The sequence below is a fragment of the Leuciscus leuciscus genome (genome assembly GCF_965113295.1).
Source record: "Leuciscus leuciscus genome assembly, chromosome: 5".
In the NCBI taxonomy this organism is placed as follows: Eukaryota; Metazoa; Chordata; class Actinopteri; order Cypriniformes; family Leuciscidae; genus Leuciscus; species Leuciscus leuciscus.
In genome coordinates, this window is record NC_138729.1 from 39418991 (window position 1) to 39434754 (window position 15764).

General features: G+C 36.8%; 2 protein-coding genes across 2 annotated transcripts; both read right to left on the reverse strand.

The window, feature by feature from the left end:
* Positions 1-593: 593 nt before the first annotated feature.
* cnga2b (cyclic nucleotide gated channel subunit alpha 2b) lies at positions 594-7259 on the reverse strand (the record flags this gene model as incomplete). The annotated part of the gene is made up of 6 exons (XM_082169903.1): positions 594-2140; positions 4706-4812; positions 5092-5199; positions 5314-5487; positions 5951-6061; positions 7159-7259. 6 exons carry the CDS (start codon positions 7257-7259, stop codon positions 720-722), a joined length of 2022 nt encoding a protein of 673 aa, XP_082026029.1. The 3' UTR covers positions 594-719.
* A 3617-nt stretch (positions 7260-10876) lies between these two features.
* chmp1b (charged multivesicular body protein 1B) lies at positions 10877-15159 on the reverse strand. Its single transcript, XM_082169918.1, has 8 exons — positions 14987-15159; positions 14278-14375; positions 13752-13898; positions 13592-13660; positions 13375-13482; positions 13231-13274; positions 11790-11862; positions 10877-11705 (listed from the first exon to the last, which is right to left on the reverse strand). Exons 1-8 carry the CDS (start codon positions 15000-15002, stop codon positions 11661-11663), a joined length of 600 nt encoding a protein of 199 aa, XP_082026044.1. The 5' UTR covers positions 15003-15159; the 3' UTR covers positions 10877-11660.
* Positions 15160-15764: the final 605 nt, after the last annotated feature.

The following is a 15764-nucleotide window of genomic DNA, read 5'->3' on the forward strand; positions in this document are numbered from 1 at the left end:
TTAGATTAGTGCGAAAAAGCGAATTAAGGTATGGACCCAATATGTTACAAGTAGCCTATACAGTCTATCAATACACATTTTGACTCAGCAGCATTTGTCCTTGGTATGGACTGTTTTCACAGTGGACGCCATATTAAATGTTTCACAAATGAAAACGAGCCTTTATTAATATTAATTGATATTAATATTTTGAATTAGCTTTCATTTAAATTTTGTTAAGTGCATTTGTAATTGTATTAATTAATTTATCTTTAATTAATTTATATTTCAGTTTTAGTTTGTCATTTTAGTATAGCTACATCAACTTTCATTTCAATTAGTTGCCAACTTTTCTCATTTTCATTTGATTTAAAACAATTATAATAATTACCTATTTATATTTTATAGTCTTTACATGGACACATGGTTTGGAGAATTGATGGATAGATGAATTTATATTTTATTTCAGCTTTTTTTCAATTAAAAATAGTTAACAATAACAACACTGATGATACATTGAAGGACTACATTTATCTCTCACACATTTTCATTTAGGGAAAATTAAATATGTCGTCTTTACTGAAAAATACTTGAAAAACCAAGTCTAAACGCCGGAGGCTGTTGGAACGTATTTGAAAAAGCAAATGTCTGTGACTGTAAATGTATGTGCATCTAGAAATATAGGCTAATCCTGCATGTGACATAGAGGCACACAATTTTCATGGTGCAAATGCGCATATCTATGCAGTTGAATTGGCTCGTGGTGTGTTAGCATTACTCTCAAAGTCCATCTCATGATCTGAAACAAGCCCAAGGCCCGTATGACACAGTTGTCTCTCAAGCGCTGTGATTCTTTGCTTCAGACTGCTTTGAGTCACTGTGAACTCCCCGAGCAACCGTGCGAAACGTGCTTGTAGAACATCCAGTGAGCCCTCCAGATGTTTAACCTTCTCATCTGTATCCATGACAAGCAAGCCTGCCTGTGCTGTGCTTTCATCCAGAAGCCCCTGCTTCCTCAGAATCTCCCTTCCACGCTCTTCCAGAACCTTCTGAGCGTCTGGGTATTCGGTTACGGCCTCCATTAGGTCGTCCTTTGAAAGGCAGAAGAGGTCAGAGTAGCCGATGCTACGAATGTTAGCTGTCCGACGGTTTCCCATTTTACTACCCTGAATGTTAAGAATGCTAATCTCACCAAAACAACCTCCAGCTGTTAGCAATGCAAACTGTGTCACCCCATCATCAGCAACAACTGCTAATTTTCCCTCTTTAATTATATACATCTCTTTTCCAATGTCTCCTTTTCGGCAGATGTAGTCTCCAGGACTGTACACTTGAGGGCGCAGCTTTAAAACCAGTTCTACTAACAGTCCGGCCTCACAGTCTTGAAAGATGCGAACTTTCTTCAGAGTAGATAAATGAACGTTGATGGCAATTTCTGCACGTAGCTTGTCAGGAAGATTCTTTAAGACTTCCTGCTCATCCACCGCTTTCTGATTCGTCCACAGGTAGTCAAACCATTTGATGACACGTGTCTCAAGATGGCGACTGACTTTGCGGAAGTGCATGTAATGTTTAATAGCATCAATCCGTCCCTGGAACTCTGCCCGTGTGGCGTTCATATTGGAAATCATGGAACCCACATTACCCACAATGGTGGCAAAAATGAGCACTCCGACAAGAAAATCAAACACCACAAACACATATTCCTCGTCCCGTACGGGTGGTGGCATCTCTCCAATGGTGGTCAGCGTCAGTGTGGACCAGTAGAAGCAGTATACGTAACTCCGTCTCAGACCTCCTTCCTCTGTGGATGAGATGTTGGGATAAACCCATTGATCTGACCCAAAACCAAGCGACTTTGAGATGGCATAGAAGATGCAGGCATTCCAGTGGATAATTACTAGAATGTAGAGCACTAAGTTCCAGATGCGGAAGATGTTTGGGTAGTTGGTTCTCGTCTCAGTACGATTAAAGAACTCAAACATACGAGAGAAGCGCAGGAGGCGGTTGAAGCGGACCTGTGGTGTGTTGATGCCCACGATGATGTACGCCAGGTCCGTGGGAAGGATGGAGATAACGTCCATTTTGAACTGAAATGTATGAATGTAGCTGTCTCTGAGTTTCGCTAGGTCCTTCACCAGAAGTCCTTGCTCCAGGTAACCTGGAAGAGCACAAAAATGCTTTATAGTTAGTTCAGTAACACAAAGAATACAAAAATCTGCACATTGTTCTGCTTCCAAGTTGCTGAATGAAAATAAAAAAAAGTATTGATAAAACTGAAGTGGTGACAGATCAATCTTCCATATTGTGTTGTACATCTGAGTGAAACAGAAAAGAAAAAATGTAGGACGAGAACTTGGTTCTGTCCGTCAGTTTTTGAATGGATGGAGGCAGATGTGTAAGAAAGAGGCGGGGTTAAAGCAGACAAAATGATTGGAGAAGTCTGGCATATGTCACCAGAGAGAAGTCTGTCGTTTCAGAAATTACGAGGTCAAAACAAAAAAAGAATAAAACATGCATGTATGAAACGTTTACAATAAAATCAATAGCATGCAATTAGAAAATAGATGAATTTTTATTTCAATACGGTTATAAATTAACATGAAATATGCATATGTTTTAATATGACTTTGCCCAAATAGAAAAACTGACTTTGTAAATACAGTGGGGCAAAAAAGTATTTAGTCAGCCACCAATTGTGCAAGTTCTCCCACTTAAAAAGATGAGAGAGGCCTGTAATTTTCATCATAGGTACACTTCAACTATGAGAGACAAAATGAGGGGAAAAAATCCAGAAAATCACATTATAGGATTCTTAATTAATTTATTTGCAAATTATGGTGGAAAATAAGTATTTGGTCAATAACAAAAGTTTCTCAATACTTTGTTATATACCCTTTGTTGGCAATGACAGAGGTCAAACGTTTTCTGTAAGTCCTCACAAGGTTTTCACACACTGTTGCTGGTATTTTGGCCCATTCCTCCATGCAGATCTCCTCTAGAGCAGTGATGTTTCAGGGCTGTCACTGGGCAACATGGACTTTCAACTCCCTCCAAAGATTTTCTATGGGGTTGAGATCTGGAGACTGGCTAGGCCACTCCAGGACCTTGAAATGCTTCTTACAAAGCCACTCCTTCGTTGCCCGGGCGGTGTGTTTGGGATCATTGTCATGCTGAAAGACCCAGCCACGTTTCATCTTCAATGCCCTTGCTGATGGAAGGAGGTTTTCACTCAAAATCTCACGATACATGGCCCCTATTTATTCTTTCCTTTACACGGATCAGTCGTCCTGGTCCCTTTGCAGAAAAACAGCCCCAAAGCATGATGTTTCCACCCCCATACTTCACAGTAGGTATGGTGTTCTTTGGATGCAACTTCTCCTCCAAACACGACGAGTTGAGTTTTTACCAAAAAGTTCTATTTTGGTTTCATCTGACCATATGACATTCTCCCAATCCTCTTCTGGATCATCCAAATGCTCTCTAGCAAACTTCAGACGGGCCTGGACATGTACTTAAGCAGGGGGATTGAGTCCCTGGCGGCGTAGTGTTTTACTGATGGTAGCCTTTGTTACTTTGGTCCCAGCTCTCTGCAGGTCATTCACTAGGTCCCCCCGTGTGGTTCTGGGATTTTTGCTCACCGTTCTTGTGATCATTTTGACCCTACGGGGTGAGATCTTGCGTGGAGCCCCAGATCGAGGGAGATTATCAGTGGTCTTGTATGTCTTCCATTTCCTAATAATTGCTCCCACAGTTGATTTCTTCACACCAAGCTGCTTACCTATTGCAGATTCAGTCTTCCCAGCCTGGTGCAGGTCTACAATTTTGTTTCTGATGTCCTTTGACAGCTCTTTGGTCTTGGCCATAGTGGAGTTTGGAGTGTGACTGTTTGAGGTTGTGGACAGGTGTCTTTTATACTGATAACAAGTTCAAAAAGGTGCCATTAATACAGGTAACGAGTGGAGGACAGAGGAGCCTCTTAAAGAAGAAGTTACAGGTCTGTGAGAGCCAGAAATCTTGCTTGTTTGTAGGTGACCAAATACTTATTTTCCACCATAATTTGCAAATAAATTCATAAAAAATCTGACAATGTGATTTTCTGGATTTTTTGTCTCTCATAGTTGAAGTGTACCTATGATGAAAATTACAGGCCTCTCTCATCTTTTTAAGTGGGAGAACTTTTGGTGGCTGACTAAATACTTTTTTGCCCCACTGTACATAAACAACAGCATAACTGTGATTTTCCAGCCTACAAACACGGGGTCAACAACAAAGGATATGGGAAGTGTTTTCTTTTAAAAGTTAATACGGCTATTTATTTTATTAATTTAAACTATGCACAATTAGTTATGCAACAAATAAAATGCAATATGGTTGTGCTCAGAATTGATTTTTGTACTTGCTGTCCACAAACAAATATAAAGCACTCCTGTAGCTTTATACAGTCAAGCACGGTGCAGGAAATGCCAAGGTTATAGGTTCAATTCCCAGGGAATGCATGAACTGATAAAATGTACCTTGAATGCAGTGTAAGTTGTTTTGGATTAAAGCATCCTCCAAATGCATAAAAGCAATTCAGTACAAGATTTTGTGATGATAATATATAACATGATTTCCATATAGTGTTTCTGTAATAAGTGAAGGCACTTAATGAATTCAATCATTGGGATAATTAACTTTAACATGTGGTGTAAGTCAGGAATTTTGAGTATGTGTGTGTCTATACCTGTCCTTAGCCGCATACATGAATCCAGTATGTAGACAATGTCACAAATATAGTCAAAAACCAGCCAGACAATAGGATTCTCAGTCTGAAGCTGATCAAAACATGCTCTATTCACACAAAGACAGAAAGAGAAAGAACATAAGAACCACAAATATTTAGACAACCTGCAGACAGACGCATCTGTACAGTTAGTCAAGCAGTTGTCTCAAAGGACTGTTCTCTTTGTGGAAGAATGACAGGCGTAACGAAAGAGCCTTAGAGCATCGTAACAATTAGTTACGCCAGAAACAAACCGCCAGCACAGGGAACTGTGTTTATCAGGAGCACATTAACAAAGTGTATAGTGATGAATATGTAAAGAAGAAAGACTAGGCGAAAAGTCACACCTGGCTACAAGAAGTACCCAGTTATAGAGCACAGCAGCGGCGATGAAGAAGAGCCAGTAGTAGTAAATATCATCAGATGGAGAAACTATAAATGTCTCCCATTGTTTCCTGTGGGGGGAAAAAACACACATATATGTAACAAATGTTATCAGATTTATCCTCTCTGTATGCAGACTAGGTTTCATGCCCATATGTCAAAGAAAAAGAAATGTGTCACATTACTTTGTATTTCCCTTAGTATTTCCATTGGCGTCTGGTTGGTTGTTGCTCCTTCGACTGGGTGGGGCTCGTACTTCGGGTCCCCGGAATCTCTCTAGGAAGGAATCGGGTCTCTCTTCTTCCTCTATCAGACTTCTGTGTGCCCAGTCTCTCAGAGTCACCACCAGAGTCACCAACCTGGCAACACAAGAGAGAAAGGATTTATCCAGACTTGCTGTGGCACATGTGAGAATGTGTATGTGAATGAATGAGAGGCATTTATATAGCGCTTTCATATACTGTACACCCAAAGCGCTTTTACAATCATATCAGGGGATCTCTCCTCAACCACCACCAGTGTGCAGCATCCACTTGGATGATGCGACGGCACCCACAGTACAACGGCGCCAGTGCGCACACCACACACCAGATATAGGTGGAGAGAGGAGAGAGAGTGATGGAGCCAATTCAATGGAAGGGGATTATTAGGAGGCCATGATTGGTAAGGGCCAATGGGTGGAATATGGCCAGGACACCGGGGTTACACCCCTACTCTTTACGAGAAGTGCCATGGGACTTTTAATGACCACAGAGAGTCAGGACCTCGGTTTTACGTCTCATCCGAAGGACGGATATGTGCATATTTGTATGGATCCTAAACCTGGACAGAGCTCCTCTTCCTCTAAAGGAGTTTCTTGATTGCGTATCTTGGGGCTCTAGAGCAGCTACTCGCTGCAACTCAGACGAGGTGTCGTCACACGCAGACTGAGACCTGAGAGAGCAACGAATGGAAGAAGACAAAACATGAGCAAGAAATGAGAAATTAGTTGAAATCACACGTTTTATACCATCATGGTTAACTCAAATCAAATTATGTTGGTCTTGAAGTGTTTTATTTTAAATATGACTTAGAGGGATAGTTTTAAACCTGTATGAAATTCTTTCTTCTGCTGAACACAAAAGACGATATTTTGAAGAATGTTAGTAACCTTTTTCATACTATGGAAGTCAATGGGGACCAGCATCTGTCTGGTTACAGACATTCTTCAAAATATTGTCTTTTGTGTTCAGCAGAAGAAAGAAATTCATACAGGTTTAAAACAACATGAGGTTCAGTAAATGATGAAATTTAAATTTAAATGAAAAAACTATCCCTTTAGGATGTGGATTATACTACTACTCAAAGGTTTGGGGTCAGTAAGATTTTATTTTTTATTTTTGAAAGAAATTAATCCTTTTAATACCTTCATCAAGGATGCTTTAAATTCATCAAAAGTGACACCAAAGAATTCTATTTCAAATAAATGCTGTGTTTTTGAGCTTTCTATTCATCAAAGAATCCTGAAAAAAATGTATCATGGTTATTAGCAAATAAACTGTTTTCAACTTTGATAATAAGAAATGTTTCTTGAGCACCAAATCAGCACATTATAATGATTTCTGAAGGATCATGTGACATTGAAGACTGAAGAAATGGCTGGTGAAAATGTAGCTTTGCCATCGAATTAATTACATCTTAAAATGTACTCAAATAGAAAACAGTTCTTTTAAATTGTAATAATATTTCACAGTATTAGTGTTTTTACTGTATTTGGTGAACATACAATACTTCTTTCAAGATTATTTTTTTTAAAAATCTTACTGACCCCTCAAGTTTGGATTTTTTGGTCTTTACGTAATTATCAAACCAGTCTCACACTTATGCAAATGTTTAAGAGTTATGATTATACTTTTGGAATAGTGTGTTTCGTCCTTTTATGACACTTCTGAGGACCACAAGCTCACCAAATTGGTTTTACTATCATTGTGAGGACATTTGGTCCTTGCATAGATTGAAAACAGACCACACACAAACACAAAATCGCTGACCTGCTGAGCACACTCTCTGCTCGGTCCAGCTCATCCTCTTGAGTTTGCACAGAGAGACGATGAGAGCAGGGAGATCCCTCAGCAGCCGACTGGCCCGTCATACTGTACACACAAACACACACGATCACTTACCCTTATGAAAAATAAGTTTATTAAAGTGTTCTAATATAGTATACTTCTTTTAAACTAAAAAATAAGAAAGTATACTTTCAGTCTACTTTTTATGTACTTCTCAGAAGTTTATTTTATGTACTTCTCTAAAACATGTGCTACTTGACTATAGTACATCAGTATAAGTTCACTTGTAGTAAAGTTGCAGTACAAATGAAAAACTCAGTTGTAAACTAGTTGTGTACTCAAAGTTTACTAGGCTACTGTTATACTTAAAAGTATACTTTCATAAAAAGTGAGCCAATTTAGTCCCAAGTATTGAAACAGTACACTTACAGTATACTAATGTTAGTATTACAAAAACTTCACTTAAGTAGGCTATACTTAATAAAATTAACTTGAATACTTATTTTTTGTAAGGGTAGTTGGAGGACGTTGGATGCTTTTTTAATATAAATCCCAGCTGTCAAAAATATGTTCCAAGAACGCTTTCCCAGCATTCCCGTTAAGCTGTGAAAACGTTATTTCTGAATGTTCTCAGAACATTCAAAACGTCCAGTTTTAAAATGTTTTAAAAACTTTTCTTTTCTTGTTATATGCAAATAGAGAAAACATTATGAGAATGTTTTCTCTATTTTATCATTTTGCTAGTATTATGGGAAAGTTAATGTTCTTTAACCCATCTCAAAAAAGTAGTTAAGTTTAAAAACTAATGTCCAATTCAAATGTTTCAGAAAAACTTTTCATGAATAATGTGTAAACAACAATTTGTGTGATAATGTTTTGATAATGTTAAGACCAGATAACTTTGGACAAACATAACGTTACTGGAAGAACGTTTGTGAGAGAACCTTGCCAGAATGTTGGACAAAGTTCTTAGAACCTTCCCCGTTAGCATGGGAAAATTACTAAATGCTAACAAAACACTGCATCTAAAAAAAATAAAATAAAAATAATTTATTTATATTTATTTAAAATATATTTGTAAAATATTTCGATTGTTTTTCCAAATTTGAATGTGCCCAAAGTGAGGTTTTGTCAGAATTATAGCACATTTTTATTGACAAATGTGGAATTTTTTTGCCTAAATTACATTCCATTTTCAGTACAACTCAGCCCTTCAAACTTCTCAGGAGTGCATGTCAAAGACATTGTGGATGAAATGCAGAGAGACAGCAGGCCAGGGGAGTTACCAACAAACACTTCTCGCCTGGGAATGTGGTCACTATGACAATCACCTCAGATTACCGTAAGATATAGATGCAACAGGGAGAGATTTAAAAACCAAACTGAAGGATGATCTCATGGTTAATAAGGGAACGGCTTTAGGGACTGATGGATGGATGGTTCAACAGACGGATGGATGGATAGTGCCGTGTCTAGATGAATGTTAACAATGTTTTTGGTAATTGGCTCATCATTAAAGAAACACAGAACACAGAGTGACACACAACTGTCTTCCCAGAGGACAAACACACAGAGCTAATGTCTCACGAGAAATCATGGTTGCTAACAACCATTCCTCTGACACACACATACACATTAGATTTTCATGTTTTATGGGGACATCCCATAGACATAATGATTTTTATACTGTACAAACTGTATATTCTATCCACCAACCCTACCCCTACCCATCACAGAAAGTACTTGCAATTTTACATTTTCCAAAAACATCACATGCACATGCACACACAATTAATATTATGATATAACATATTATAAATATAATAGTGAATATGTATTTTATATTATTGTTCATCATCCAAAATAACATTAAAGAATTAAACAGTTGTACCTCATTGATATTAAAAATCTGTATATTATAAACATGTGAGAGACACAAATGTACGTAAGAACCTGCATGCATGTGTGAGACAAATTCCCTGACTCACCTTCAGCTGCTCTTCTTCAGGATCCCAAAAAGTTCTAGAAGGTTGGTCCATATTACATCCTTATACTCAACAAGAAACACACAAAGTGTGTTCCTGATCTTCATACTATTCTAAAAACGTAAAGTTCTCTTCCTGTGCTCAAATGGAATAATGCCATGATCAGTCAATCCATCTGTCTTTCTCATCTCTAGAGTAAAAGACACTCCAGCTAAAAAGGCGGGGAATGAAGGGGCAGGGCAGGAGAGAATGGGAGGAGAAAATTAGAGTTGGGTCACATAAATTAGTAACATTTTCATCAACAGTATAGTTGCAAATGAAATGGACATAAGCTTTTTTCATGACCATCTAAGTTATAATGTACACTACTGGTCAAAAGTTTGGGGTCAGTAAAAAACTCTGTTATGCTATCCAAGGATGCATTTATTCTATCAAAAATACTGTAAAACAGCAGAATTGTGAAATATTATTGTAATTTACAAGAACTGTTTTCTATTTTAAAATATTTTAAAATGTAATTTATTCCTGTGATGGCAAAGCTGAACAGTTGTGCTGCTTAATAGTTTGTCAAAACTGTGATACATTTCAGGATTCTTTAATAAATAGAAAGTTCAAAAGAACTGCATATATTTGAAGATTGAAATCTTTTGTAATTTTTTACCAATATCATGCATCCTTGCTAAATACTACAGAGCCCCTAAAGGGACTTTTGCAAAAATAAAAAAAATACAGATTTTTACGTGCTCATGAGATACGTTTCTCATGAGCACGTGAAAGTCTGTATATTTTTATTTTTGCAAAGGCCCCTTTAGGAGCTCCGTAAAATACAAATATTAATTTCTTTAAAATGTAAAATTTCTTTAAATCCTACTGTCCCTAAACTTTTGAACAGTGCAAATAGATGTATAAGAGAAAATATAAATCTTCTTAAATTATAAGAATTATAATTATAAATTATAATTATCTTCGTAATTATATACACATAAAGTATATTATATATTATAATTATTATTTTTTAATTAATTTTATATATAGAATTTTACACCAAACTTTTAAGCGGAAATGTATATGGATGTATAGGGAATGCTAATTTTAAAACATTTTTCAGTGCTTTAATCACCTTCTAGCTGTTCACTTTTATGGTCCTGGAATGTTACCAATTAAAATAATAGAAGTACAAATATTTCTTTAATCACATGTCTGATAATTATATCTTTTTAAAACTTTTTGTTTGACTTGACAGAAAGAAAATGTATTCCATCTTATTTTCTTCAATATAATTCATGATAAAATATTGTTTTTGAGGGAAGAACAATTAAAGCACTCAGATCTGTCATCTAAATGACTCCAGATGGACACACATAAAATCAGGTAAGACTCCAATGGGAAATTATATGAATATATAAACTGGTTTTGGTTTTTAAGCAGCACATTTCTCCTTCATCAGTAGCGCATCAGTAACAGCTGCTCAGCTCTGCTAAATCTGAACCCAACGGACCAATCAAAACCTATCACTCTTCAAAATCTTGAGCCCAATGGACCAATCAAAACCCTATCCTGTTGTAACTCTAGGCCCAACAGGCCGATCACAGTCATTGTACAAGTCTGAAAACTAGTATTATAATGCCAACAGACACCGATTCTCTGAAGAAAAAAAGATTTCCCAATATACAAATAAATGTGAATTGAATAAATTATTTACATTCAAGAACATAGAAATTTGCAAAATATTTATTTATATACACACAAACATATATATATATTCTTATCTGAGCCAGCTGATTGAGATGTACATCGCCGAAGGAAGTTTATTATAATGTTTTATACATTTCGGATAGACCACATCAGAAAAAGATCAGAGTTTCTGTAAAGACTTAGGGCTGATAAACTGGGGATTTTACTGCCTTGGACAAAATGAAAAGATTTTATTCAAATCATCATCTTGATCACATGCATTTTAAAATACAAATTCCCACAATCCATTGAAGCAGAGGCAAAAACGTGTGCAGCAAGAAAAAAAACATGTCACAATTTTTTCCCAACAGCTGTTTGATACTAATGCTGGTATAGGTCAATGTAGCTACATTGGCATAAAATGTATATGAGAGACAAGCAAGTATTTAAAACAACTTAAATAAAATGAGGAATATTACAAAGAAATGTTGCAAGCAATATTATAATCTTTATACCAATTATTATGGACTGAGGGAGAGCAGGACCCCAGAACAATCCTGATGACAGCAGCGTTACCAAATAACATGTAATTTTGTCTAATTCAGTTTCCAGCGTGTCATTACAGTTTGGTTTCGGTGTGTTCTAGTGGATAAGGAAAGCTGCACACCCTCAAACATCTGCACACACCCCTCAAATGAATAAACTGAACTAAACAATTAAACAATGAGGCTAATATTTCCAGGGGTCAGTGAACAGGGGATATGTTTCTCACACACTGGCACATTCACAATCTCTCTCTCTCACACACACACACCGGGATCTTCCTTAAACCTGGTCTCTGAGTTTGGCCAGTCTCTGAGAGAGCTCGTCCTATGGTGAGAAAGATAAAATTATTGTAGTACATATCAGTTATATTTTTGTTAGTATGTCTGTACTCATGTTTATGTTAAATACCTGTTCTGCAGATGCTACGCTGGTTCCCACTGATCCTGACTGACCTTGAGGAAGCTCCATATTGAGGTCCAGCCTAAACACACAAGAACAGACACTGTTTGTTTTAATCTTAAATTAAAGACATTTTGTCCATTTAATTATATATATATATATATATATATATATTTCATTTTATTCAGCAAGAATGCATTGATTTGATCATGACAGTAAAGACATTAATCATGGTATAAAAGTTATGTAAAATAATTGTTGTTCTTTTCCATTTTGTTCATCAAATAACCCTGAAGAAATATATCTTTGTTTCCACAAAAATATTAAGCAGCATATCTGTTTTCAACATTGATAATAATAAGAAATGTTTTGTGAGCACCAAATCAGCATATTAGAATGATTTCTGCAGGATCATGAAGTAATCAGGGCTTGACATGAATTTTATATATAGTATACACATTTTTCAATCTTAGTCTTTTACAAAGGCATCTGAAATAATAAACTAAGTGCAATGTAGTGTTGTCAAAAAACTCGATTTATTAAACATATCGATACTGAAATATCTGAAACGTTTCCAATACTCATTTTCTGCAGAATAGATGCATGATACCAGCTGCGCTTTCTCACGCTCTCATCTCTCCGACGGTGAGTTGACACACAAACCCGCCTCCCCTCACTCACTCGTTTAATTTGCACCGGATGAATATTGCTGCTGTTAAAGAGCTTGGATTTTGGCGTGGGACTGCAAATTGCGCATAATTTTACTAATTCCTGCAGATTTTGTGCTCATACCCAAAGTACGCGTACATAAAGCCACCTCTCAGTACTAAATAGATTTTTTTCCCCACTGCTTATTGCGCTTAAACGGTCAAATAGACACAACAGACGCCCGATCTTGGCGAGTATTCGTATTTTAAGTGAATGTAGTTGAGAAAGAAAACACGTGTATCAGTATAATGGATCCGTGCGCCATGTCTTAAAGTGACAGCAGCCTAATAAACCTGCTGCCAAGTTATGAGATATTATTAAAAATATCTATATGGCTGTTGTTCCTCATGCTATTCAATGTCAAAATTGTGGCCAGTGAAAATGCAGAGTGTATAGTGACTTTGGAAAACCACTAGCCACAGTGGCTGGTGAGCTAAAAAGTTGATGTCAAGCCCTGGGAGTAATGATGCTGAAAATTCAGCTTTGCCATTACAGGAATAAATTACATTTTACAATATATTCAAATAGAAAACAGTTATTATAAAGTGTACTAAAATGTATATTTCAAAACATTAATGTATTTTAATCAAATAAATGCAGCCTTTTATGCAGCATAAGAGACTTCTTTCAAAAACCATTTAACAAATTGTTACCACCCCCAATCTTTTGAACGGCAAAGTGTGTATTTAAGTATTTACTCATTAATAAGAATAACAAATTTCAGCATTTAAAATGTTCTTACCCGGCCTCATCCGCCATTTCCATCATCAGAGAATCGACTTGACCCTAAAACACACCACAGTGTCAGTAAAGGCAAAACAACTACTATGTCAGTGTATTTATGGCCTACGGTGCAGTCATTGCAGTATGCGAGTGCATGTATGACCTGTGGTGTGGTCAGTGTTGTGGTGCTGCTCATCGTGTCTTCCATTTGAGCCGTCTGTACGTCCAGAGTTTCAAACTGACGCTCAAACTTATCCATCAGACCTGAAATCTGACGAATCAGAACACAGAGAATAAATATTGAGGCAATAAAATAAAGACAAATCAAAGCACTACAACTGTTTATATCAATGAGAAGTCTTCTTCTCTCTCCCTCTCACCTTCTCAAGGTTCATGCTCTTCAGGGTTGCATCCATGCCCTTCACCACCCCAGCCATAGACTTGGTGACCTGGAGAATAAAAATCAAAAGTGAACTATTAAATCTATTTGGATAACTACTTGAGTATATCTGGTTTAAAAGGAGAAAGCCATTTGTGTACCTTGTTCATGGTGACAGCCGTCTGTACTCGTGCAGCCACTGCATCCACTCTCGCGCTCATTCTAAGGAAGTTCACCGATTGGTTCTTCTGGCGGATAGCGTTTTCTGCATGTATCCGTGCAACCTCCATATTGCCCTTCTGGATCGCCTAAAGTAACCAAAACATAAGCAGTGAGTTTCATAACATCATATCAACATTGACCGATTACATGTGCTGTAATTATGGAACATTTACTTTTAAAATACTAAAGTACAATCTAATGTGTTGACTCAACATTCTCAATTATGTTTTTGGCTATACTTTGACATTTACATTAGTATAATTTTTTGACAATATACACACACACACATATATCTATTTTCTCAATACTTTTTACTATGCAGATAGAAAATATCCAGACAGAGAAACATAATACTCATAAAGTAGTTCATGCGAAGCAGTTGGGTGAAGATGCTATTGCACAGATCAATGGTACTTCCTATTAATTAATTGAGTCTCCAAATGCCAGTGTCAATGGTTTGTTTACCTTCTTGACCTTGACCTTCTCTGCTTTCTCTTCTTTGTCGCATTTCTTGGAGCTCCGCTGAAGTTCTTTAGCTGCAAACTTGAGGTTAAACAACTGCTCTGAAGTCAAAAGTCAAGGAAAAGATTTTATCATGTCTGTAAAAGTTATCTGATACCTTTAATAATATGCCCAAAACAAGCCTAAACAATGTAACAAAGCCGACTACAATATAAACAACAATGTAGACCAAAATCGTCTCGAAACTTGACAAACTAGTCTGACCGGCTGGATTGAGAGTTTACCTAGATACATATAACGTTAGGTGGCGACATTACGTAATTCTACGTCACAGTCATACCTGGGCGGATTTGACGATGTTTTAGAGCACGAAACTATCAAAATAAGCACTTGAAACTTCATAAACGTACAAAAATATAAACAGCACGGTGAGTTCACCAACTCATGTAGCGTATCACTTTAAATCGTTTTCTACTCTAGAACCCAAAATTCACTCTCTAATTCAATTTCTACCTTCAGTGACGCAAACAGAAATCCCGAAAGAGCGATTAGATTTTACGGCTAGAATGTGACCCGACCTATTCGTAAACAACAAAATGTTGCCACGACTGAGTTCAACCCATAAATTACTCTTAAGTAGAAGTGTTTACGGTCCAAGCGACAGTGAAGTGAATCTGGATCGGGCCCGACCCCCCGCGGTCCGCAAGGATACTCTCCATGTTCGACATCCTGGTTCCACTTGATGAAGTGTGAAGATTAGACGGGAATAGTTTTCAGTCTTGTTTTATTCCCCCGAGCTATTCGTGTGGATCAGTAACTGTCCTCGCTCTGTTTGTTGTAATTTCCCTGTATTCACTTCCGGCTTCTCCAAACCACTGGAGTGATGTCACAGTCATGCGCTCAGGTCAGCGATCGCGGTGATGTCACGACTGGCAAAACAAATCTGTGTCCCTTCGAAAGTATTAGAAGATGTATCATGTAACAAAATCTTTTGTTTAAAATAATTGGTTACACTTTATTCAACTTCATATGTAAAGACAAGCCTCACTATTTGAATAGAAATATTTTATGTAATTCATATAATGAGGGAGGATTGAATGTTCTTGATTTTGTTAGAGATCGAATACAATTTTCAAGTTGAACTGGAATAAACATTATATAAAGAATAAAGATAAGCAATGGTATACAGCTTGTCTTTATGCTTTATATAATGTTTAATCCAGTTAAAAATGTAAAACATAATATGGAAAAATAAAAATGTTAAATATATAAGAATAAATAAATGTTCTATGACAATTGGGTTTTTACAAATTATAAATGGTGAGGGCTATTTATACTGAATTTTTTAGAGACATTCGGTATTTCAATATCTCCACGAGAATATAGGCTAGCATATTTGATGCAAAACAGAAGGTTTTTTAAGACTTTTGTAAGGCATCAGTGAAATAGCAATCAACGTTTAAAAAGGAGGTCTCGATAAACGGTGTTAA

What these genes read in the sequence shown, in the direction of transcription:
- chmp1b (XM_082169918.1), bottom strand. An exon ending in CGGCTGTCACCATGAACAAG is followed by an intron (nt 13,661 to 13,751) that starts GTACACAAATGG and finishes TTTATTCTCCAG; the next exon opens with GTCACCAAGTCTATGGCTGG. An exon ending in CAACACTGACCACACCACAG is followed by an intron (nt 13,275 to 13,374) that starts GTCATACATGCA and finishes GGTGTGTTTTAG; the next exon opens with GGTCAAGTCGATTCTCTGAT.